General features: G+C 43.5%; 1 protein-coding gene across 6 annotated transcripts in view; it reads left to right on the top strand.

The window, feature by feature from the left end:
* LOC113907511 (acyl-CoA dehydrogenase family member 10) overlaps nucleotides 1-5171 on the top strand; it is a 49351-nt gene extending 44180 nt beyond the window's left edge. For 5 of the 6 annotated variants that reach the window (XM_027566762.1, XM_027566760.1, XM_027566766.1 and 2 more), the window contains 3 exons: nucleotides 800-943; nucleotides 1960-2037; nucleotides 2633-3240. In XM_027566762.1, the coding sequence (XP_027422563.1) occupies nucleotides 800-943; nucleotides 1960-2037; nucleotides 2633-2773 (363 nt within the window). In that variant the 3' untranslated portion in view covers nucleotides 2774-3240. Of the gene's footprint in view, nucleotides 1-799; nucleotides 944-1959; nucleotides 2038-2632 lie in introns of all 6 variants that reach the window. The other variant, XM_027566759.1, reaches the window with a different exon arrangement.
* Nucleotides 5172-25627: the final 20456 nt, after the last annotated feature.

The raw sequence follows: 25627 nt of genomic DNA, 5'->3' as shown, positions 1-25627 counted from the left end.
GCCATCCCACTCATAGGACCTGATCATAAAGAGTAATTAGATTTGATACTAGGAGAGGTTCACCACAACCATGATTATAATACTTTGAAACAAGCTGTGAGGCTAACAAGTAGAGCTTGGTCAAATAACCCTGGTTATGGGCATGCAGTGAAATTCCAAAGCAACGCTGTAGAAATCTGTTTCTTAATATATGTAAAGAGATAACCCTTAATTAAAAAAAAGCAGGCTACAAAAGCATTATAAAGGATATGATTCTATTTTTTTGTTAAAAAAAATGCTTTTTTTTTTTTTTGGTCTGAAAATGTATACTTTTCTGCCATTAGTAATATAATTGGTGTCATTATCTGTTTTTAGTTAAAAAAAAGGGGGCAGAGAAAAGATCCCTTAAGTTCTTCTGATTGATTGTAGTTTTCAAAGACTATAGAATCCCCATTGCAATAACAGTTGCCCACAAGAGGGCTCTGGCACCCAGACTTTGCTCCCAAGAGTTCCTCAGGATGTGAAGCAGGCCCTCTGTCAGCAGAGGGCGCCCTCCTGGCCTGTGTGAGGCGCCCACAGTCACTGCCTGGTTACCAGAGTAGCCCTGGGCCACAGGCGACTCAGATCAAGCTCTGTCCTGCTTGGAGGCCAGGCCTGCCCAGATGGGGCAGAATGGCTGAAGTAAAGGGGTTCCTGGAGATAATTTGTTCAGCCACCACATTGTCTAGCTTCCCCCATGCCCCCGCCCTCTCCTGTGCTTCTTCCACCCTCTCCTCTGCAGGGCAGTCCATGCCTCCTGTCCTGTCTCCTGTGTCCACAGGTGAAGTCCCGTGTGGCCTTTGGGAAGCCCCTTGTAGAGCAGGGCACGGTCCTGGCAGACATTGCCCTGTCCCGCGTGGAGATCGAGCAGGCCCGGCTGCTGGTGCTGAAAGCTGCCCATGTCATGGATGTGGTGGGAAATAAGGTAGGAGGCTGAGGGACCTCACAGAGGACAGGTCCAGAGGACACGGTGAGGGATGCCAGCCCAGAAATCTAGATGTTGACTCTTCCCTCCCCACTCAGCAAACCACAGAGAAAGCGCTTGGCTCCTTGACGTAAATAACTTTGCCTCAATTCTTGTTGGAACTACCTGGGCAGCTTTTCAAAAACGGAAACGATACAATAAAGAGGACTGACCTTTCTGTTTTACTGACCCAGTGACCATCTGTCAGCAGGCCTGACAGGGCCATATGGCCCTGGCCTGAGCCACAGACCTGCCTGGTCTTCCAGGCATCAGGCAAACTGAGAATAAGCCAGGGAGTTAACCAGAGGAGAAGCTTTATTTTCAACATGACATTATTCCTTAAATGGCTCTTTCTGAGTGCCTCCTAACACCAGGCATGATGCCATGTCAATCCATCTCTCCATCCATCTCTCGGGAGAGATGTCTTCTCCATCTCTCTCCCGGGTCTCTAACCCTTAGCTCAGAGGCCTCGGTAGCAGGGGGTGACCCAGGCTCAAGTTCCTAGTTTCTTGGTCATCTAGTGCCAGGTATGAGGGCTCTCAGAGGCTTTGATTGAAATCCAAAACTCAGGGAAGATGCTTGTACTTCAATTCCCCAGAGTCCTGGCTGGCCTCATGCCACCTTTCCTTTGGAAACAGAGCTGGTTGTGACCCCAAATGAGGCTCAGGCCAGTCCCCACTCTGCATTGTGTGTGCAGTGATGCTGCCTGTCACCTGGGAAGATACCCCTTGTCTTTCCTTGACAAGGCAGCTTCCCACACCACACAGCATCCTAAGTCACTTTCCTTGTCACCCCCACTGCCTCTCCACCCATTGGTGCTGGGCAGGGTCCATGCACCAGGCAAGGCTTGTGGTCCAGCAGGACCTCAGATCTCTATTCTGAGCTGCTGTTTCTACTCCTCCCTGTGAAACTGTTCAGTCTTCCACGCATTCCGCCCTGGGGTCTGCCCTCCTCACCACAACTCCTCTTCCTTGTAGGCTGCAGCTCTGGATATTGCCATGATTAAAATGGTGGCCCCATCCATGGCTTCCCGAGTGATTGATCGTGCTATTCAGGTGAGCACAGATGATGGATCGCTGGTTCTTCTGAATCATTCACAAGATTCAAAATTCCTCTCCTTCAGCTGCCCAACCTCCTGTAAACTAACAGCCGCCCTTGGTTGCACACCCCCCATAATGACTGTCCTTTTCCTTCCCAGATACAACCCTATGAGGGGTCCTATTCCTGCTTCCATTTTGAATACATGGAAACAGAAGCACAGCAAAGTGATTTGTCCAAGGTCACTCAGCTTGCAAGGAGCTGAGCTCAGATTTTGGGGAACCTAGGTCCTTCTTACACCAGGCCCAGCCTCCTAACCACACAGAGATGCCTCCTTCCCAAATCTCAATCCATGGGCCCTAGAGAAGGACTTCCCAACAGCAGAAGTCAACTAGCAGAACAGACCTGGGGAGCCTGGTGTCCCTGGGACGGCTAGTGAGGCCCCACCTGGAGTCTTACAGAACACTGTTGTCACACAGGTGTCAGGGGACAGCTTTGCAATGTGGCTGTTCTGAGCTGTCCTCACATCTTAGGAGCAGGCACTTGTTCGTGGGGCTCTCAGGGATGAGGGCTCACCCAGGGCTTCCTCCCCTCCTGCTCTGTGTCTTCCAGGCCTTTGGAGCAGCAGGGCTGAGCAGCAACTACCCACTGGCTCAGTTCTTCGCTGGGGCCCGAGCCCTGCGCTTTGCTGATGGCCCTGATGAGGTGCACCGAGCAGCAGTGGCCAAGATGGAGCTGAAGCACCACAGTTAGACCCGCAGGAGCCAGATCGTCCCCACCAGGCTTGTTGTGCCCAAATGTGAAAGGCCTGGTGTGTGTGCTCCGTGCACCCCTCCTGGCAGCTCTGTCCTGGGACCCTTGTGAAGTTGGCCTTGGTGGGTCCCCACAGAACACACTTCTGTAAGAAGCCTGGAGTTGCCTGTTTCAGGCAAGGAGGAAGAGGAGTAACCAAGAGCTGAGTGGGTTTTGGCACAGAGCCTGAAGAGCTGGTCTTCAGGCCAGGAGCTGGATGGGCAGCCGGGCCCCTTCTCTCTGGCTGTGGTGTGCAAAGGCTGTGGGCATCTGCATGAGTATTAGGAGACCTGCTGGGCCTGTGGTTGCTCCCAGGGCCTGCTGCTCTGGCCTTCCCCACCCCTTCTCTCAGCTGATGGCTGCAGCCTACAAGCCTGGGGTAGGAGAACTCCTGGGAAAAAGGAATGAAACCCAAATCATGAAGCCACTGCCATCTGATTTTCTTTGAATATCCAAAACAGAACACTGAAATGTTAATTTAGAAAGAAACTTTGGAGACATGAAAGAATAAGAATGTATACTAAAGAGACATCATGAATGCTCTATATCGTATAAAAAGAATGGAGAATGAAGGCTATCACTTCAACCCCTGTTTCAGTAATGTCAGTTGCCTCCGCATATTTGAGTTTACACAAGATCCTGCCCAGTGCATCAGCCTCCCTGTACGCATGGAGGGCAAAGACGCAGTGACCCATAGTAGGTCCCAAACCAGCCACCTCAATGCTACTCATCTAAAGGTCAGCAAAAGACCACGGCATTCTGGTGTGTGAGGGCCATCCTCCATCGGCTCTGTAGTCAGAATATTTGTGGGGAGAGGAGGTGGTGGGAAATATGCCATTACAATCCAGAGAGCAGTACTTTTCCCACAGAGATAGGTGGACATACTTGCTCACTTGAGGTCTGAGTTCAAGGAATGGGTGCCCATGAGCCCAGGCAGTGGGTGGAGATAAGCCACTGGCTCTTAGGGCCTGGTCTGCTAATCTCATGATCTGGGATAATGTGGCCAACAGTTGCCCGTTTCAGGTCAGACCACATTGGCAGGGATCACCCTTCAATGTCTGCTGCCTTGCAGACCTGGCCCCCTCAAGGAACTGCTTTACCAGAGAGAACACCCACCTGATGCTACAACCGCATGCCTTCAGGGTATTGGGGAGTCATGGGGGCTTGTGAAAATGCTCCTCAGATGTCCTTGCCTCAGTGGTCTGGGGAGGCAGGCCCTCCTCTACTGCTTGTTGTTCACAAAGACAGTTAAATTCAACTCCTCCCCCACAATGAATTGCTATCACACCAGCCGCACTGTCAAACCTTTTGAAAACTGGCAGGGTTCTAGCAGCCTGAATTCTTGCTTTGAGTCTTAGTAAGGAGGGGTTTGAAAAAGGAAGTGCTCTGGCATGTGTATCACGTGACCCTCAGGTTTCTCTCATGGCCTCTGAAGTTAACCTTGCTTGTTAACTAGTGCAGCTGCAGGGATGAAAATAGAAGCTGTGGGGCGACCGCACGTCTCCCTCAGGTTCTGTGGGGAAAGGGGAAGCCCTGGGTGGGACAGTGAGCGTGCTTAAAGGATGTGATTCACAGAGATGCGGCCTCCAGCAGCCCCTTATCCAGGATCTCCCATCCTGTGAAATAATTCCACTCACCACTGTCAACTGTACCCTTCCTCTTGGTTGGGCGCTAGTCTAGGCCTTGGGGAATGTGCAGGAAAACAAACTGGCCCAGTTGCTGACACCAGGGGGCCCTTGGCCCCCTGACCCCTGGTGCCCTGAGGGCGTGTGGTTGTAACCGCCCCAGGTGGGTGTTCTCTCAGGTAGGGGACGGTGGCGAGTATCTGAGATGGTGGTGGGTGATGTGGGTGCTCTAATAGGCACTGCTAGGGGGTGGGAGCTGGGGGCTCAAGAAGGGAAAACTCATTCCAGAAGAGGCATTTGTGCAAGACCTGCATGATAAGAATGGGCAAGGGTGCTTCAGAAGAAGGAACAGCAGATGCAGAGGCCCTGCATGGCAGTCCAGTGTGTCTGGGTGTGGAATACCAGAAGGTAGAAGGTGCTGGGCCATGTGAGACCTCAGGGCCTTTGGTGGGGAGTTTGGTGTTGATTCTAAATGTGACAAAACAGTAAGTTTAGGTCTTAGCGTGACACTTTGATTTGAGTTTTTAAAAGCTGCTTCTGCTCTCCAAAGTTCACCAGGATAAAGAAGGAATAAAGGAAGATTAGAGCTGGTTCAAAGTTCCCTAATGCTGCAGAGGGCTGCAAAAAAAAAAAAAAAAGTTAAAAAAAAAAAGAAGGAAAGGTGGAGGATGAGGGGCAGGGGTCTTAACGAGTTATGAACAAAAAATCTGAAGAATAAAGGAAATTTAACCTGGTCTTCATCTCTCTTTTTTCCCCTACCTTCAGCAAACAGCTGGCATTTCTGGTTGGCCAAATGTGCTAACTAATGTGGTGCTGTGACAGCATTGTGCTTCTCTGGAGTAGGAGTCCGTGTGTGGTTGTACATGCATGCTTAGGCATGAACAAGCTTGGCGGGTGATGAGGGTACCTGACCAGCTTTATTTGTGGCACACTTAATCTCTTGCCACCATCTCTATGTGGCCGGGTCTGCCTTCTTATTAGCCTGTCTTGGGTATGGGAACAAAATGTCATCATAACATACTGATTTTTTTTCACATCGACTTTCTGTCTCAAAGCAATTGGACACACAATTCCTCTGCTCATCTCTTGGCATCAGAGCCTAGATTCCCATTGGACTGAGCCCTCCCCAGTGGCCCCATGACAGTTGCAGGGCTCAGAGTTCCATCTAGAATGCCAGCTGTGATGGGGCATCTAGCCCTCTCTTCCCATTCTCCCCCACCTCATGCTCCCTGCAGTTACGTGTGGTCCTGGCATCCACAGCTGCCTGTGTTCCTCCCAGCCTTGATTTCATATACTATCAGATAATTCCAGAATAATCCTAGAAAGGCTGTAAGAAAGAGACTGGATTCCAGAGAACTCCTCTGGTTGGGGCCCCTTTAGGAGAATGTCACTGGAAGTGATGTTGAAAGAATAGGCTCCTGCATTCTCTGGCAGCATCCCCATTCCAGAGTCCCCAGTGTTCATCTAAGAGGGGGCTCCTGAAACAACCCAGAGCTTCTGAGTTCCCCAGGGATGCCTTGGGGAGGCCAGGGCTATGCTGCCGCTGGCCTCTCTGTAGTCCCAGGGAAACTGGGGGGCAAGCCCAGAGCTGAAGTTTTGGTTGAGCATCTCTGGGATCTCTGGATCAGTATTTATACTGCCCTCCATGGTGCCACGAGGCTACAGCCCTCTCTCCACCACTGAACTTGCCAACGCATGTAAGCATCACAGCAGAAAGACGGGAGAGTACCAGGCTCCAGCAACCAGGGGTCCAAACCTGTGACCATCTATTGGACAAATACTCTGGGAGCAGAGTTCTTTTAATCAAGATGGCTGAATAGAGAAATGATTTCAGGGAATTTTTATCAATATTAGATAGATAACCTAGTGGTAAAGAGCTGTCACAGAAAAACATAGACACTAAAGTGTTAAGGACAAATATTAGTTATACTCTACTGCAGTAAGAATGAGGGCCCAGCATGAACTGACCTCAGCTTCCATTTGTACAGGGGGCATCTTAGGGAGAGAATGAAAGCAGGGAGGGGCAATGGTGGGGATTACACAGGGAAATTCCTGCTAAATCAACAGAAAGTGGGAAGATGGAGGGTACCAGTCCACATGAAATTTATCTGGGTTTGCTAACTGGCACTTAAAGAATCTAGGCTCCTAGCCTCCCACAGAGACAGGAAGGCAGGGTCCTATTTTGAAGCACTGGATGGAATAAACTGGCAGTAACTTCTGGCAGCCTTGAGTTTCCTCAGGCAGGCACATTCACCAGGCTCCAGCCATCCTAGGGATGTGGCCTTGAGCTGCTAGAAACTGTATTAGTGTCTGTTCAGGTCTTCGGATGTGGTTGGGGGGGAGGGGGGAACCACATCATTCATACTGAGAGTCTGTAGTTTTTGTAGGCTGAGCATGAGGCCCAGTCAGCAAGAGTGCTTAGAAAAGCCTAGCAAGAGGCTAGTCAGGGAGAGGCTCTTTGTCAGTTAAGCTTCTGGATTCAAATGACCCTGGGTTTCAACCCTGCCTCTGTGACAGATGAGCTGGGTGATGATAGAGAAGATATTTTCATCTTATAGAGTTGGTTTTACCATTTGGAAAATGGGAGAGAACAGCATTCCTTCCTAGGACTGTTTGAAGGTAAAATGAACTGACTCATGAAGATTAAATATGAAGCCTGTAGTACATACCAGTGTGTCATGTGGCTGGATTCTGGAGGGGGCTAAAGAGGAGGCTATGCTCAACTTGAGATACAGGCCTGTGGGGGTCCCACAAGACTAAGTACAGCTGGACCAGCCACGGCTGTGCTCTCCCACAGGCTAATGTGCAGAGGAGTGAACCTGGGGATCTGGTTTAGTGCCAAGTGTGACTCAGCAGACCTGTCTTCCTAATGTGCTAACAGTTACTGCTGTTTGTTTGGGGACCCCATCTGGAGAAGCAGAGTGAGGAGAATGGCTAGACTCCCCTCACTTCATCACGTGGATACAGTAATAGCTACTAGGTATGGGCTAATGCTTGTGGTAAAAAAAAACCTGCCTCCCAATGCAGGAGACGCAAGAGACGGGAGTTCAATCCCTGGGTTGGGAAAATCCCCTGGAGGAGGGCATGGCAACCCATTCCAGTATTCTTGCCTGGGAAATCCCATGGGCAGAGGAGTCTGGTGGGCTACAGTCCATAGAGTCATAAAGTCGGACACAACTGACATGACTTAGCACAGCACTTTTAGTACCTACCAGGTAGAAGGCAATGGCACCCCACTCCAGTACTCTTGCCTGGAAAATCCCATGGATGGAGGAGCCTGGTAGGCTGCAGTCCATGTGGTCTCGAAGAGTCAGGCACGACTGAGCGACTTCACTTTCACTTTCATGCATTGGAGAAGGAAATGGCAACCCACTCCAGTGTTCCTACCTGGAGAATCCCAGGGACTGGGGAGCCTGGTGGGCTGCCGTCTATGGGGTCGCACAGAGTCGGACACGACTGAAGCGACTTAGCAGCAGTAGCAGGTGCCAAGAACTGCACATGTTAACAACTGGCAAATAATTTTTTATGCCCATTTTAGAGGTGAGGAGACTGAGGTTCAAAGAGGTTTAATGACTTGCCTGAGTCTGAGTGAACTTCAGGAGTTGGTGATGGACAGGGAGGCCTGGCTTGCTGCAATTCATGGGGTCGCAAAGAGTCGGACACAACTGAGCGACTGAATTGAACTGAACTGAAGATCACACAGCTAGTCAGTGAATTCAAACTTAAATCACAAGACTGCAGAGCTCTTTCCACTCAGAGGCATGGATTTTTACCATCTCTGAGAGGCTTCCTGAGAGGTGCTGGCTGCCTCACCTGGGGGAGGAGGAAGAAGAAAAAGCAGCCCCAGGCAGCCAACGAGAGCATGTACTGCCATGAATAAAATATGTGAGTCTGTTTCCAAAGCTGGGGAATCTTGGGGGTACCTCCTTACTGCCTAGGGGGCAGCCCCTGTGGGAACATCTGCATTAGGGCTGAAGGTAGGGCATGGAGTGCTGATGGCCTGTCATCAGAGTGTGTGTGCATGTGTGCACATAGAAAATAAAGAGGGCAGCCTATGCACAGGCTGGACCACTTTTTTTCCTTTTGCTCCTGAGAGAGAATGTCTTCTTGTTTAACTACTGCTCTGAATTACTCCCCTTCCCCCATACACAGTTTGCAAAACAGAAAACTCCCTCCATTTGATAGTGTCAGTATCCCAGCATTGGGACTAAACAACCAAACATCTAAAATCTCACCATTCAATGACCCTGAAGGACATCTCAGTTACCACCGTTTTTAGAGAACGGGTGGAACCTGAAAACACTGTTGGGACCTAACAATAAAATGCTTTGGAATATTTCAAAGCTAAGACTTTGTGTAACTTCTTAGAGGAAGTGAATGACTGTTTCTTACCCAATTCGGAGCTTCTCCCAATGATCTCGGCATGGTGGGAGGATAATGTTTATTTATGTTAAAGTGTTCACGTCTCTTCCTTCTGTAGCATCCTCAAAAGATGTTACATTTTGCTTGCTTAGATCCTCTCCCTGCTTCATTCCTCTTCCCTCTAAGGATACTTTGCTTTTGTCAGTGTCATTCCTGGCAGTGAGTCCACACAGACAAGGGGCAATGGAGAATAACAGAGAAAGTTGTACCTAGAGAAAAAGATTAAAAAAAAAAAAAAATTAGACCAAAGACTTACAGAAGAGCAAGAAAACATATTGAAAGTAAAGTGGAAGAAAGAGTCAACACATATTGTCAGGGAGAAATCTAGGTTGAAAGTTAAATTGTACTTAATGTCTTGGACAGACTGAGCCACATGGAGTCACAGCTATATTAGGGTTTCAGCACATGCAGTTAATCTTGAGCTGCAGTATACGGTTGACCTTGAACTGAAAATTGGTGAAAGCAGCTAAGAGAAGCTAGGTGTGATTACTGAAGACTTCCCCAGAAGATGGGGTTTGGGTTGAATCTTGGTAGGAAAGATTTCCTTAAGCAGAGATAGTTGGATGGGCCTGGGGAAGAAGGGCCCCTAAAACTAGGGGGCCATGGTGAGAAAACTGCTAGTGGGGTATGGTGAGCACCACAGACGAACAAACCAGAATAAAAGAACCTATGACCCAACGTGTGTGCTAAACTGATACACACAACTGTGCACACCAGTGGGAACCCAGCATGACCTTGTATAGGCTATAATATGATTTGAATGAGTGACAGTAAGGTCCTAAGATCACACAGCTGGTTGGTGCCTGGCTCCCATTTTCAGTTTCTTTCCATTTTAATACGATTTTTCTTCTTTTAGACAAAAAGCCACAGAGTGGATGACTTTCAGATATGCTAAAAACTCATCCCCTGGAATGAGGAAAGTCTGATGCTACTAACAATGTTTATTATTCATGGAAGGGAATGCCTGTTTATATGGATCTGTGAAAAACTGCCCTTAGGGGTCATGTCTAATTTTATTCGAACTAACTTTAAAATTAGAGCACAATACTAGTTTTATTATCATCTTTTAATCACGTCACAAACAGTAATCCTTCAGCATCAAAGACCAGCAAATCTGGCAGCACAGGCTTTTAATTGAAAAAAAAAGGACAAATGTTAATCTGCTTTTGTTTCTGGAGGAAGGTCATTATTCAATGTCAGATCCCTACTGCTAGTTGAATAAAAAATATTTCAGAAGAAGTCAGAATAGATTTTTAAATTTTTATTTTTAAATGTCCTGTGAGGACTCATAAAATAAAACAGGCCCCAGATGTTGCCAGTATACTGTATTCACAATCAGAGCTTTTGATTAACTTGGTCTCCCCCCTCCTTTTTTTTTTTTTTTTAAATTTGCTTTCTATACTTTTAATTGAGGATACAGAGATGAAAAAGACTGTTCTTGTGGGAAAACTGTCTTCCAAACTCAACCTCTGAAAAGAGCACAGTCTTTCTTCTCTCCCCGTTACTGCATTGTGTAACCTGAGGCAAAACTACTCAACTCTTTGTGCCTTAGTTTCCTCACTTGGAAATGAAGATAGAGTGGTAGCTACCTCAAAAGCCTGTTGTGCAGGTGAAATAAACTAATCTGTATAAAGTACTGAGAAGAGCGTCTGGTGCACAGTTAAGTACTGTATGTGCTAACTGTTCTGCTGATTTGTTGTCTCCATCACTATCATAGCTCTAATAACCTCAAAGATCAACTGGATTGAAGATCTGATGTTGAAGTCATTGGCAGAGAAAGCCCAAAAGATTAAATGTAAAAGAAGGCAGGTTGGTCTTAAAGAGCCAAGAAAATTTGGCACAGAGATTGATGGAGAGAATGACAACCCTAATGAGGCCAAGTTGCAGAGGATCTGCACAAAAATCCTTTATTTTATAAAGTCATTATTGATTGATAGGAAATAGATTTGAATCAGATCCTTTTTGGAGCTTATCATTAAGTAGGCACCCCCAAAAGTATATGTGAGAGTAGACTTTAAATTCAGGTTTATTTTATTTTGGAAGAGAAGCTCATGCGTTGTTAGTTTGGATTGAATGCAACAAACTAAATCTGAAGAAAAAGAAGATAATGAATACTTTTAAAGCACTTACCACATCCAACCACTGCTCTAAGAAACATATGTTATTTCATTTTATCTTAACAATGGTATGGGATATGTCCTGTTAACCTGTTTTATAGGTGAAGAAAGTGAAGCTAATGAGATTAACTCACATGGTTGAGGTCACTTAATTAGTAAATGATAGAGCTAGTATTCAAATACAGGTCTGATCCAAAAGCCAATGAAAATGCCACTCTACAACCACACCCAAGGGAAAAGACTCCTCCTCATAACTACCTTGGGTAGGTTTACCAGCAACAACCAGGTCTCCGGTGGGCACTTCTTCCTGAATGCTTTCAGACTGATTTTGTAATTTATCCCCAGCTCTGACTTCTGGCTCCTCCAACTGCCTACTCAAAAAGTCCAGGTGGATAGCTGATGTGCATCTCAAACTCAACACGTACAAAAGCGGAACTCTTGGTTCTAGGACCTCCACCCAAACATGTTTCTCCGGCCTCTTCCCTTTAGGAAATGGCAACTCCGTTCTTAGGAGTTTTAGCCCTGCACAAAGGAATTATCCCAGACTTCTCCTTTTTCCCCTTCTACCCACATCAAGTCCATTTACAAATCCTCTATAACATATTCCTTAAATGTCACAGAAAACAAAATAAATTCTATAAAACCCCCCATATTACAGAGTGAGTTCAGTTTTCAGCAAGAAATTTTTATATTTAAATATTAAGAATTTTAGTTTTAAATCTTTCAGTAAAATCAACAAAAGATGATCAGGTCAATTTTACCTTCATACCTATTACCAGTAGTTACAAAACTTTATCAATAGTCACAGAAATATTTATAAATGAAATATAAAGCCTTTCCCACCTCTCAGATTTATCTTATCACTTATGTCCAATTTTCAAAAACTATTCAAACAGAATTCAAGCGTAATGATATTCCATTATGGGAGAAAATCCATGGCAAGATTTTTTTTTCTTAAAAATATCTCCTAAATGTTCAAACACAGAAATGTAGAAGAGGAGGGTTTAGATTTGGGGGACAGCAGCTAAGTGATAAGGTTATCTCCCATGGGACATTCCACCAGTAAATTTGGGCATTTGTTGATGAAAATACTTCTCACATCTTGCCTCACTAAGATTATATGTCATCTGACGGTTGCCATGAAAATAGCAGTAACACTAACAAGGATTAGCTCAGGGTTTTACCACAGAATACAGAATTATTTTCTGTGAAGTCACTTGGGAATCAATGCAGATACAATGTTGGCATAAAAAGCTGATGAAACTTAAGTAGGGGAGTCCAAACTCTTTCTCCAAATCAGAGCCAATCCATTCCTTACCCTGATAATACCTACAGCTTCATCATTTAAGCTCTGAGCCTCCTCAAACCTCATATCCTCCACAGATCCTTTCTTAATAAATTCTAGCTCTCAGTTCTTGCTTATGTCTCTCAATTCATATTTTTAAAATAGCCTTCATATTATAATTTAATAATCTAATGATAGTGTCTTGCATGGTTCTCCAGAAGTAAACTGAATAAATAGTCTCTGAGTGTGTACCTTGTGCCAGTATTAAGTGCTATCATGTGAATTATTTCCTTAAGTCCTCATAATGATACCTTTTAAGCAGGTATTATTAATCCACTATTTAGATGAGGAAACTGAACTTTGGAGAGGTTAAGTGATTTTCCCAGTACAAGTTATTTCCTCAAAACAATCACTTGTGCTTGATTGTAGGCTATTCAAGGTAAGGGTGGCTCACCTCTTGCCACTTCTCTAGGATTCAGAAAGGGCTTGGCTCACAATAGACAAAAATGACTTAAAGAAAATCAACAGTGAAAAAAATAAAAAGAACTATACCTGATGTAAGCAAGTGAGAGGAAGACTGTTGGGTTTGTTTGTTTTTGTTGAAGAAATAAAATATACTGAAAAAGATAACAATGTCTACTTACCATTTTGAAAAAGTTAATTTAAAAAATCTTATGTAAAGTTGTAACTATGAACATACCATTTGGTCATAATTAGTTGTGAGATATGTTGCAAATCATTTGTTATTACTAATAAAGTAATGAAGTAAATATTTCATTTCTTCAAAAAATTTAAGTAGTAACAAAATTAAAAATATTTACTCACTATATTTTCTTGACTAGAAGAGAAAAGGTATTAGAGCTAGACCTCTGGGCAAAGTAAACATATGTCTTGAAGGAAAAAAGGTTAAGAACCAAAAAATATTGGGAAAGGGATCACCTATGACTAGACTCCTTTCCTAACTAGATGAACATAAGTAACTCACGTAAGCAATCTGGCCTTCAAACACATGGGACAAACTAACTCTACCCACCACCAGACCATCCTTCAGGGGGAATTAGATGTTACTTTGTGTTCTGAGTTGGCATCTGCTCTATTCTCTTGTTTCTCCAAGGATGGTGAAGGAGCAAAAGGAGCTTACTGCTTCTGGAAACTGCCTAGTGTGTTGGCTTTGTGAAAATGAAATCAATAAGCTTTGAAGTTGACACAGCTGCCTCCTTCTCAGAAAAATGGAAGGTCAAGGGATGAGTCTCTTAAAAGATTAAGCTTAAAAAGACAAATCTATCATGTAAACCTGGCTGCAAAAAAATGTCTTTATGATTTTAAACAAAGAAAGTTGTGAATGTCCACTTCTCAGGAAGAGTTAAGAGATTAAAGGCATATCTCACTTTCTCAGCATTAAAATATAATAAAAACCCATTTCCTACTTCTCCAATGTGTTGGAAAATCGATTAGGTAATGTCTGCGAAGGCTTTCAGGTATAACATGTTATCTCACTGCTAAGCGTTATTCTATTTAAACTTGTTTCTGCTTCCTTTCTAGAAACTCCCATGTCTATCTGGGATGCAGTGATGGAGATTATTAATTACCTGCAGTCTTATAAGCCTGAAAATTCTGAGGAGCAGGAAAGTTTAAAAAGATAGAAATGAAAATTTGGGCACATTCAGACAGAGGCTCATTTAAATGTCAAAATAATTATTCCAAATCAAAAAGAATCAAAATAACCTGTCACCTCACAGCTCCTAAGGGGAAGAGAAGGTGCTTTGTAAAGTCAAAATGATCATAATCATTAATACACTTAACATACTAAGGAAGAGCAAAAATACAAAAAGGCAACAATTTCAAATAATGTGGTGTGTATATGTGTACTCAGTCATGTCCAACTCTATGACCTCATAGACTGTAATGGCATGGGAATGTAATGGCCAGAGAGGAACCAGAGATCAAATTGCCAACATCCGTTGGATCATCAAAAAAGCATGAGAGTTCCAGAAAAACATCTGCTTTATTGACTACACCAAAGCCTTTGATTGTGTGGATCACAACAAACTGTGGAAAATTCTTCAAGAGATGGGAATACCAGACCACCTGACCTGCCTCTTGAGAAATCTGTAGGCAGGTCAAGAAGCCACAGTTAGAACTGGACATGGAAAAACAGACTGGTTCTAAGTCAGGAAAGGAGTACGTCAAGGCTGAATATTGTCACCCTGCTTATTTAACTTATATGCAGAATACATCATGCGAAATGCCAGGCTAGATGAAGCACAAGCTGGAATCAAGATTGCTGGAAGAAATATCAATAACCTCAGATATGCAGATGACACCACCCTCATGGCAGAAAGCGAAGAGGAACTAAAGAGCCTCTTGATAAAAGTGAAAGAGAAGAGTGAAAAAGCTGGCTTAAAACATAATGTTCAAAAAACTAAGATCATGGCTTCAGTCCCATCACTTCATGGCAAATAGATGGGGAAACAATGCAAACAGTGACAGACTTTATTTTGGGGGGCTCCAAAATCACTGCAGATGGTGACTGCAGCCATGAAATTAAAAGACGCTTGCTCCTTGGAAGAAAAGTTATGACCAACTTAGCATATTAAAAAGCAGAGACATTACTTTGCCAACAAAGGTCCATCTAGTCAAAGCTATGGTTTTTCCAATAGTTATATATGGATGTGAGAGTTGGACTATAAAGAAAGCTGAACACCGAAGAATTGATGCTTTTGAACTGTGGTGTTGGAAAAGACTCTTGAGAGTCCCTTGGACTGCAAGGAGATCCAACCAGTTCATCCTAAAGGAAATCAACCCTGAATATTCATTGGAAGGACTGATGTTGAAGCTGAAACTCCAATATTTTTGCCACCTGATGTGAAGAACTGACTCATTGGAAGATCCTGATGCTGGGAAAGATTGACAGCCAGAGGAGAAGGGGATGACAGAGAGTGAGATGGTTGGATGGCATCATTGACTCGATAAACATGAGTTTGAGTAAGCTCTGGGAGTTGGTGATGGACAGGGAAGCCTGGCATGCTACAGTCCATGGGGTTGAAAAGAGTCAGACACGACTGAGCGACTGAACTGAACTGAACTGGACTATAATACATCAGGCTCCCCTGTCCATAGGATTCTCCAGGCAAGAATACTGGAGTGGGTTGCCATTTCCTCCTCTATGGGATCATCCCAACCCAGGGAACAAACTCAAATCTCCTGCGTTTCCTGCACTGCAGGCAGATTCTCTCCTGCTGAGCTACTGGGGAACCCCAAATAATGTATTAATCCAACACTATTCCAACACACAGTTACTGAACATCCACCACAGCCAAGGCAAGATTTTAGGCATTGATTAGGATTCAGCCCTGCATTCAAGGAAGGACACAAAACAGGTGAATGAACAAACACATTTCACATTTGCTAAAGTGAAAACAACATAGAAGCACATATATTAAAACATTCAGTTGACTGAATTTAAGCTCTGGAAAGTGAATCCTGAAATAAAGCACACTGAATCAATGTCTTTATTAATTTGATCATGGTTAATTGATGTTTCTATACAATGAGGTTCAACAGTTCTAAGCTTTCCAGTCAATCAGCCATAATCACTACACAAACCCATATGAATTGGAAGGCATTAGACTGCATGAAAGAAATACAGTTCCATATAAACTTTAGGAAAACAACAAGGAAATTGCTTACTGATTCTATAGTTTGTTCCCACACTGAACAAAGTGTAGCTAGTTTACACTGTAGAAGAATTAAACTTGTGGGGGTGGGGGAGCTCAAGAGAATATATATTATACTTAATAGCTGCTTCATGTCATTGTATGGCAGAAACCAACACAACATTGTAAAGCAATTATCTTCCCAATTAAAAGTAAATTTAAATTTAAAAAAATAAGAATTAAACTAGGATAAAGGCTATCTTGCTGATTATGGAGTAAATTCACAGATGTCCTGAATCCTCTTCCAAGTGTAGAACTTCTGATCCATTAATTTAACTGCTAGGAATCTATCTTCAGGAATAATCAGAGAAGCCAGCAGTTTTATGTACCTGGCAATTCCCTATGTGTATATCCTACAGAAATGTGTGTTAATGTCTACCAGAATGGATTGTTCATAACAGCATGATTTGTTAACTAAAACCTAGAAACAACCATTTCCAGACAAATAGGTATGTTGGGGGAGTTTGTAATTTCCTCAGTCTGTCTCGTCACAGCAAAAATTTGAAGGGACAGACAGACCAGCGTTACAGCCCTTGGACAGACTAGTGTTACAGCTTTATGTTACAGCTCAGTTTTATTTAGAAAGTAAAGGAAAATACATTCTCGAGGCATGAGGCATGAGGGCATGCCGACCCAAAAGACGCGAAGAGAAGAGAGGCCCCCAGCCCAATTGTGGCTTCTCTCTTTATACATTTTTTCTCCTCCCCCTGGACCTGCCCTGTGTAAACTGGGCTAGCCAGGAATGCTGTTTGTTTTACCTGAGGCCCCCACTCCGGTCCTTGGACTTTCCTTTGTTCTAGTTTTGTGGGCTTTTGCCTTCCTTTTCTTTTAGCCACTGCCATTCTGGAATCCTTTTTCCTATTCTAACTACCTAACATTCCCCCCTCAAGAGATGGGAGGCCCAATTCTTTGGGAATAGAGGCGTTGACGTCTTTCTGGCTACTTCCTGCTGAACTGGGACAGTGAGGGGCACTGGGCCTCCCCCTCTTGCTAGTCTCAGGCCTCAGAGTCCTTATAGCAGTGTCCATCTAAGGGTGAGTGATATTTTCTCTGGTGCACTATAGGTTTATATATCCTTGTTGAACTGTCACTGCATGTTGTAGCTTGTTGACCTGGACAGAGACAAAATGGGGTAGACAATTGATAATATATGGAACAATCATAAGCAGCATCAATATGTGATGACGGGGACTAGTAGGGGCATTCAGTTCAGTTGCTCAGTTGTGTCTAACTATTTGCGACCCCATGGACTACAGCATGCCAGGCCTCCCTGTTCATCACCAACTCAAGCTCATGTCCATTGAGTTGGTGATACCATCCAACCATCTCATCCTGTCATCCCCTTCTCCTCCCACCTTCAATCTTTCCCAGAATCAGGGTTTTTTCAAATGAGTCAGGTCTTCGCATCAGGTGGCCAAAGTATTGGAGTTTCAGCTTCAGCATCAGTCCTTCCAATGAATATTCAGGACTCATCTCCTTTAGGATGGACTGGTTGGATCTCCTTGCAGTCCAAGGGACTCTCAAGAGTCTTCTCCAACACCACAGTTCAAAAGCATCAATTCTTCAGTGCTCACCTTTCTTTATGGTCCAACTCTCACATCCATACATGACTACTGGAAAAACCATAGCTTTGACTAGATGGACCTTGTTGGCAAAGTAATGTCTCTGCTTTTTAATATGCTGTCTAGGTTGGTCATAACTTTTCTTCCAAGGAGCAAGCGTTTTTTAATTTCATGGCTGCAGTTACCATCTGAAGTGATTTTAGAGACCAAAAAATAAAGTCTGTCACTGTTTGCATTGTCTCCCCATCTATTTGCCATGAAGTGATGGGACCAGATGCCATGATCTTAGTTTTCTGAATGTTGAGTTTTAAGCTTTTTCACTCTCCTCTTTCACTTTCATCAAGAGTCTCTTTAGTTCTTCTTCACTTTCTGCTATAAGGGTGGTGTCATCTGCATATCTGAGGTTATTGATATTTCTCCCGGCAATCTTGATTCCAGCTTGTGCTTCATGTAGCCCAGCATTTCTCATGATGTACTCTGCATATAAGTTAAATAAGCAGGGTGACAATATACAGCCTTGACATACTCCTTTCCCGATTTGGAACCAGTCTGCTGTTTCCTGTCCAGTTTTAACTGTTGCTTCCTGACCTGCATACAGATTTCTCAAGAGGCAGGTCAGGTGGTCTGGTATTCCCATCTCTTGAAGAATTTTCCACAGTTTGTTGTGATCCACACAATCAAAGGCTTTGGTGTGGTCAATAAAGCAGAAGTAGATGTTTTGCTGGAACTCTCTTACTTTTTCGATGATCCAATGGATGTTGGCAATTAGATCTCTGGTTCCTCTGCCTTTTCTAAATCCAGCTTGAACATCTGGAAGTTCATGGTTCATGTACTGTTGAAGCCTGGCTTGGAGAATTTTGAGAATTACTTTACCAGTGTGTGAGATGAGTGCAATTGTGTGGTAGTTTGAGCATTCTTTGGCATTGCCTTTCATTGGGACTGGAATGAAAACTGACCTTTTCCAGTCCTGTGGCCACTGCTGAGTTTTCCAAATTTGCTGGCATATAGAGTGCAGGACTTTCACAACATCATCTTTTAGCATTTGAAATAGCGCAACTGAAAATCCATCATCTCCACTAGCTTTGTTCGTAGTGATGCTTCCTAAGGCCCACTTGACTTCAAATTCCAGGATGTCTGACTCTAGGTGAGTGATCACACCATCGTGATTATCTGGGTCATGAAGATCTTTTTTGCATAGTTTTGTGTATTCTTGCCACCTCTTCTTAATATCTTCTGCTTCTGTTAGGTTCATGCCATTTCAGTCCTTTATTGTGCCCATCTTTGCATGAAATGTTCCCTTGGTATCTCTAATTTTCTTGAAGAGATCTCTAGTTTTTCCAATACTATTGTTTTCCTCTATTTCTTTGCATTGATTGCTCAGGAAGGCTTTCTTATCTCTCCTTGCTATTCTTTGGAACCCTGCATTCAAATGGGTATATCTTTCCCTTTCCCCTTTGCCTTTCGCTTCTCTTCTTTTCATAGCTCTTTGTAAGGCCTCCTCAGACAACCTCTTGGCCTTTTTGCATTTCTTTTTCTTGGGATGGTCTTGATCCCTGTTTCCTATACAATGTCACAAACTTCCATCCATAGTTCTTCAGGCACTCTGTCTACCAAATCTAATCCCTTAAATCTATTTCTCACTTCTACTGTATAATTGTAAAGGATTTGATTTAGGTCATACCTGAATGGTCTAGTGGTTTTCCCTACTTTCTTCAATTTAAGTCTGAATTTGGCAATAAAGAGTTCATGATCCGAGCCACAGTCAGCTCCCAGTCTTGTTTTCGTTGACTGTATGGAGCTTCTCCATCTTTGGCTGCAAAGAATATAATCAATCTGATTTCGGTGTTGACCATCTGGTGATGTCCATGTGTAGAGTCTTCTCTTGTGTTGTTGGAAGAGGGTGTTTGCTATGATCAGTGCATTTTCTTGGCAAAAATCTATTAATCTTTGCCCTGCTTCATTCCATATTCCAAGGCCAAATTTGCCTGTTACTCCAGGTGTTTCTTGACTTCCTACTTTTGCATTCCAGTCCCCTATAATGAAAAGGACATCTTTTTGGGGTGTTAGTTCTAGAATGTTTTGTAAGTCTTCATAGAACTGTTCAACTTCAGCTTTTTCAGTGTTATTGGTTGGGGCATAGACTTGGATTATGGTGATATTGAATGGTTTGCCTTGAAAACGAACAGAGATCATTCTGTCGTTTTTGAGACTGCATCCAAGTACTGTATTTCAGACTCTTTTGTTGACTATGATGGCTACGCCATTTCTTCTAAGGGATTCTTGCCCACAGTGGTTGATATAATGGTTATCTGAGTTCAATTCACCCATTCCAGTCCATTTTAGTTCGCTGATTCCTAAAATGTTGATGTTCACTCTTGTCATCTCCTGTTTGACCACTTCCAATTTACCTTGATTCATGGACCTAACATTCCAGGTTCCTATGCAATATTGTTCTTCACATCATCAGACTTTACTTCCAATACCATTCACACCCACAACCGGGTGTTGTTTTTGCTTTAGCTCCATCTCCTCATTCTTCTGGAGTTATTTCTCCACTGATCTCCAGTAGCAATTGGGCACCTGCTGACCTTGGGAGTTCATCTTTCAATGCCCTATCTTTTTGCCTTTTCATATGGTTCATGGGGTTCTCAAGGCAAGAATACTGAAGTGGTTTGCCATTCTCTTCTCCAGTGGACCACATTTTGTCAGAACTCTACACCATGACCTGTCTGTCTTGAATGGCCCTACATGGCATGGCTCATAGTTTCATTGAGTTAGGACCAAAGCTGTGATTCATGTGATCAGATTGGTTAGTTTTCTGTGATTGTGGTTTTCAGTCTGTCTGCCCTTGTCTAGCTGGGGCTTCTCCTTTGCCCTTGGACGTGGTGTATCTCCTCACAGTCTCCAGAACTACGCAGCCACTGTTCCAGCGCCTACCATCTTTCTGGGGCTTCTCTGGCCTTGGACATGGGGCATTAGCCAACTCCAAATTTCCCATCACCAGGAGGATCCCCCAAAGAGAGATTGTAGCCACCCTGAGAACTCTCCAGCTTGTTCTTTGAGATCCTGTAGGGTCTGAATGTTTTTCTTGAGGACTGTGAGACTTTAACTTAGCTGGAGGTATTTACCCAGAAATAATACCTCTCACTCAAGATGGCTCAAGTCCCTCCTTGTCAAGGGATCAGGAGATCTATCTCCTGTCTGTTTTGGAGTACAACCTCTGCCAAACTATGTTGGCTCTTTAGAGCTGTCCTGAGAAATCTTATCCCCAGAAACTTAATTTTGGGGGTGTTCATTAGAATGGCACTCATTTGTAGTTCTGAATAGGTATCTGACATCCCCCAGGGGCTCACAGGTGTATTGAGTGTCCTCTTCTGTTTTCTTCCACAGCTTGACTCATGAGTAGTGAATCCAGGAGTCATGTCCTGGTACCTTGACTGCTGTGGGAGTAGAAAGTATTACAGGGTAGAGGCCCTTCCATGTGGGCTGGAGCTGAGCCTTTGGGGACCCATCTTTCCAGACTTTAATTAGGACTTGAGTCCCTGGAGCATATAGTGGTGACTCTTTAGAATCTTTTGGGTCCTGGTTGACACCCCACAAGCATATATCCTGTTGGAATTGCCCAATGGCCATGGTATAAGACCAGAGGGTCTGAGCCTCTGGATCTAGGAAGAGGTCATTGACACAAACAAAAGATCTCCCATATAGCATCTCATAAGGACTAAGACCAACATGTTCCTTAGGGGCAATATGGGTGCAGAGGAGAGCTATTGGTAAAGCCTCCTTCCATCCCCATGGAGGTCTCCTGGGTTATCTTTTTATCACTGATTTTAAGAATTGGTTGTTTCTACTTTTCCTGAAGACTGAGGCCTCCAGGCACAATGGAGATAATAAGTAACGCCCAATGCTTTAGAGACCCCTTGGGTGACCTTAGAAGTAAATGATGTCCCATTGTCACTTTGTAATGACCTGGGCAGACCAAATCTCAGAATGATTTCATGGAGCAGTTTTTTTACCACCTTCTCAGCCTTCTCAGTCTGGGTGGAAAATCTTCCAATCCATCCTGTGAATGTACCTCTCATAACTAATAGGTATTTTTACCCTTGAGAAACTGGCATCTGGGTGAAGTCCATCTGCCAGTCCTCTCCTGGGTAGGTCCCACGTCGTTGGACAGGCTGAGGTCTTCAAGCTCCTTGGGGGTTGTTTAATTGGCAAGTGGGACAAGAGGAGACCACCTGCCTTATAGTCGTTTGGAGGCCTGTTCCTCTGCAGGATCTTTCTAGTAATCACTGGAGGGACTCTTTTAGCCTTTCCAGAAAGGCAATGGGGTTCTCAATGGGCTCCTGAGTTATTGCTGAGACCCGGGCATAGCTGATTACTTTTTGCTGGGCTCCTTTCAGTCCTGCCTTCACACAGATCAGAAAATGTTCCCTTTCCCAGATGTGCTCAGGGTCATTATAATTCCAATTAGGATCTGAGGAGGGGACTGCAGTTTCCCCTACTGGGTATTTATCGTTTGACATGTGAAGCCCCATAGCATACCTTTGGGCTTCCTTTAAGACCCTAGCATTCTCAGGGTCAGATAAAGTTTGACTAAATATGACCATAATGTCCTTCCACATCAAGTCAAAGGCCAAGGTAATGTGTTGGAATGTATCTATATATTTGCCTGGGTCATCTGTATAGCTTCCCAGGTCTTGTTTGATCTGTCTTAGTCCTAAGAGGGAGAAGGGCTTATGGACCCAGGTTAGTTCAAATACTCCCCCAGTTTCGACTAAGGGACTTACTCGAGTTCACTTTTGTGAAGGGGGTGCTCCTAGATATGGTGGTATGGTTTGGATACAAGGAAGGAGCACCAGGCAACTCGGGAGCCATGGGAGGTGAGCCTTCACAGGCAGGTACCTTCTCTTGGTTGTCTGTGCCTAATACCATTTGTCTAGTAGGCTCACTTTTAGGGCATACAACAATCCCATACTTAGGCCAGAGTTCCTTCATATCTCTTAGTCAGAAGAAAATTTGGACATAAGTCTGTCCATTTCCCTTGTCTTTTACAGAATAAGTCTAGCTGCAGGATGGTATTGTAATTTAAACTCCCATCCTCAGGCTAGTGTTCCTTGTCCTCCAGAGGATACCATGGCCACACAGTGGCACAAAAGAATTTTAAGCAACTTCTCCTTAGAGTTAGAGGATCAAACAGCTTCCAGTTATCTAGGATGCATCTCAAGGACGTCTGTCAGGAAGTGGATTGGTTATTTACCATATGAAAGACAGTGATGACAGGGAGGAAAAGAAAAAAGAAAAAAAAACTAATAGGTCTCCTTCAATTTCCATGGGTGGTGAGTCTTTTTGAAACTTATCCTAACCTGAGAGCCAGGTGTCCCTGGGTCAGGATGCGGATCCCCAGGCAAGCTGAGGAGTGACAGCCTCCTGGAGATCGAATTCCCAGGCAGGTCAAGGCAGGTCAGCCTCCCGAGAATTGGGTCCCTGGGCAAGTCGAGGCATGTCAACCTTCTGGGACCCCTGGACTGGCGGATCCCTGAGCAGGTTGAGGCATGACAACCTTTTGAGGACCAGATTCCTAGGCAGGTTGAGGCAGGTCAACCTCCTAGACTGGAGTTGGGCATCCCCAAGGTCTCCAGCCCACATGGAAGGGCCCCTACCCTGTAATACTTTCTACCCCCACAGCAGTCAAGGTACCAGTACATGACTCAGGTATGTTATATATTCACACAATGGAATATAATACATCAAAGCAAATGAATTACCTAAGCTATAAGTATCAACATGGATGAACTACAAAGACAAAATGCTAAGTGAAAAAAAGCCAGACACAAAATAATTCACACTGTATAATTCCATTGATGCAAAATTCAAAAACAAGTAAACAAAATGGTATTATTTACAGATGTACACTTAGCAAGTAAAACTCACTAGAAAGCAAAGGAAAGGAATGATTATCATAAAAAGTCTGGATAGTGGTTCCTCTGGAAGGAGGGGCTGTGCTGTCACTATTTGCAGATGACATGATATTATTATATATAGAAAACCCTAAAGCCTCCACCAAAAAATGATTAGAATAAATCAGTTCTGTAAAGTTGAAGGATAAGAAATCAATAAACAGGAATCTGTTGAATTTCTGTACAGTAATAATGAATTACCGGAAAGAGAAATTTATTTTATTTAAAAATTTTTTACTGAAGTATAGTTGCTTTACAATGTTGTATTAGTTTCTACTGTAAAGCAAAGTGAATCAACTATATGTATACATATATCTCCTCTTCTTTAGATTTCCTTCCCATTTAGTTCATCACAGAGCACTGAGTAGGTTCAATGCTGAACTATACAGTAGGTTCTCATTAGTTATCTATTTTATTATTGTTGTTGTTGTTGTTGTTCAGTAGCTCAGTCATGTCCAACTCTTAGCGACCCCATGGACTGCAGCACACCAGGCTTCCCTGTTCTTCACTATCTTCCAGAGCTTGCTCATACTCATGTCCATTTAGTTAGTGATGACATTCAACCATCTTGTCCTCTGTCATCCCCTTCTCCTCCTGCCTTCAATCTTTCCCAGCATCAGGGTTTTTTCCAGTGAGTCAGCTTTTAGCATCAGGTGGCCAAAGTATTGGAGCTGCTGCATCAGTCCTTCCAGTGAATATTCAGGGTTGATTTCCTTTAGGATTGACTGGTTTGATCTCCTTGCTGTCCAAGGGACTCTCAAGAGTCTTCTCCAACACCACAGTTCAAAAGCATCAATTCTTCAGCACTTAGCCTTCTTTATGGTCCAACTCTCACATCCATACATGACTACTGGAAAAACCATAGCTTTAACTAGATGGACCTTTGTCGGCAAAGTAATGTCTCTGCTTTTTAATACATTGTCTAGGCTTGTCATAGCTTTTCTTCCAAGGAGCAAGCATCTTCTAATTTCGTGGTTGCAGTCACCATCTGCAGTGATTTTAGAGCCCAAGAAAATAAAGTCTGTCACTGTTTCCATTGTTTATACATCTATTTGCCATGAAGTGATGGGACCAGATGCCATGGTCTTAGTTTTTTGAATGCTGAGTTTTAAGCCAGTTTTTCACTCTCCTCTTTCACATTCATCAAGAGGCTCTTCAGTTCCTCTTCACTTTCTGCCACAAGGGTGGTATCATCTGCACATCTGAGGTTATTGATATTTCTCCCAGCAATCTTGATTCCAGCTTGAAATAATCCTATAGTATTTTTACATTGTATCAATAGTGTGTATATGTCAATCCCAATTTCCCAATTCATCCCACCCCTACCCCTTCTCCTTCCCCTCTTGGTGTCCAGCCTGTGTGTCTTTATTTGGGCTTTGCAAATAAGATCATCTGTACAATTCTAGATTCCACATATATGTGTTAATATACAGTATTTGTTTTTCTCTTTCTGACTTATTTCACGCTGTATGACAGTCTCTAGGTCTATTCACGTCTCTACAAATGACCCAATTTTCTTCTTTTTTATAGCTGAGTAATACTCCATTGTATATATGTACCACATCTTCTTCATCCATTCATCTGTTGATGGGACATTTAGGTTGCTTCCATGTTTTGGCTATTGTGAGTAGTGCTGCAATAAACATTGGGTTGTATGTGTCTTTTGAAATTATGGTTTTCTCTGGGTATATGCTCATATATGGCTCATATGGTAGTTCTATTTTTAGTTTTTAAAGGAATCTTCATACTTCTCTCCATAGTAGCTGTATCAATTTACATTCCCACAAAAAGTGCAAGAGGGTTCCCTTTTATCCATACCCTCTCAGCATTTACTATTTGTAGATTTTTAAATAATGGCCATTTCAATGGGCATAAGGTGATAGATACCTCACTGTAGTTTTGATTTGAAGTTCTCTCATAATTAGTGATGCTGAGCATCTTTTCATGTGTTTGTTGGCCATCTGTATGTCTTCTTTGGAGAAGTGTCTATTTATGTCTCTGCCTATTTTTTTTGATTGGGTTGGGGTTTTTTTTGACATTGAGCTATATGAGCTATTTGTGTATTTTGGAGATGAATCCTTTGTCAGCTGCTTCATTTGAAAATACTTTCTCCCATTCTAAAGGTCGTCTT

This window comes from Bos indicus x Bos taurus, chromosome 17 (genome assembly GCF_003369695.1).
Source record: "Bos indicus x Bos taurus breed Angus x Brahman F1 hybrid chromosome 17, Bos_hybrid_MaternalHap_v2.0, whole genome shotgun sequence".
In the NCBI taxonomy this organism is placed as follows: Eukaryota; Metazoa; Chordata; class Mammalia; order Artiodactyla; family Bovidae; genus Bos; species Bos indicus x Bos taurus.
Note: the sequence above shows the minus strand (reverse complement) of the source record. Positions and strands in the feature narration are given on the sequence as shown.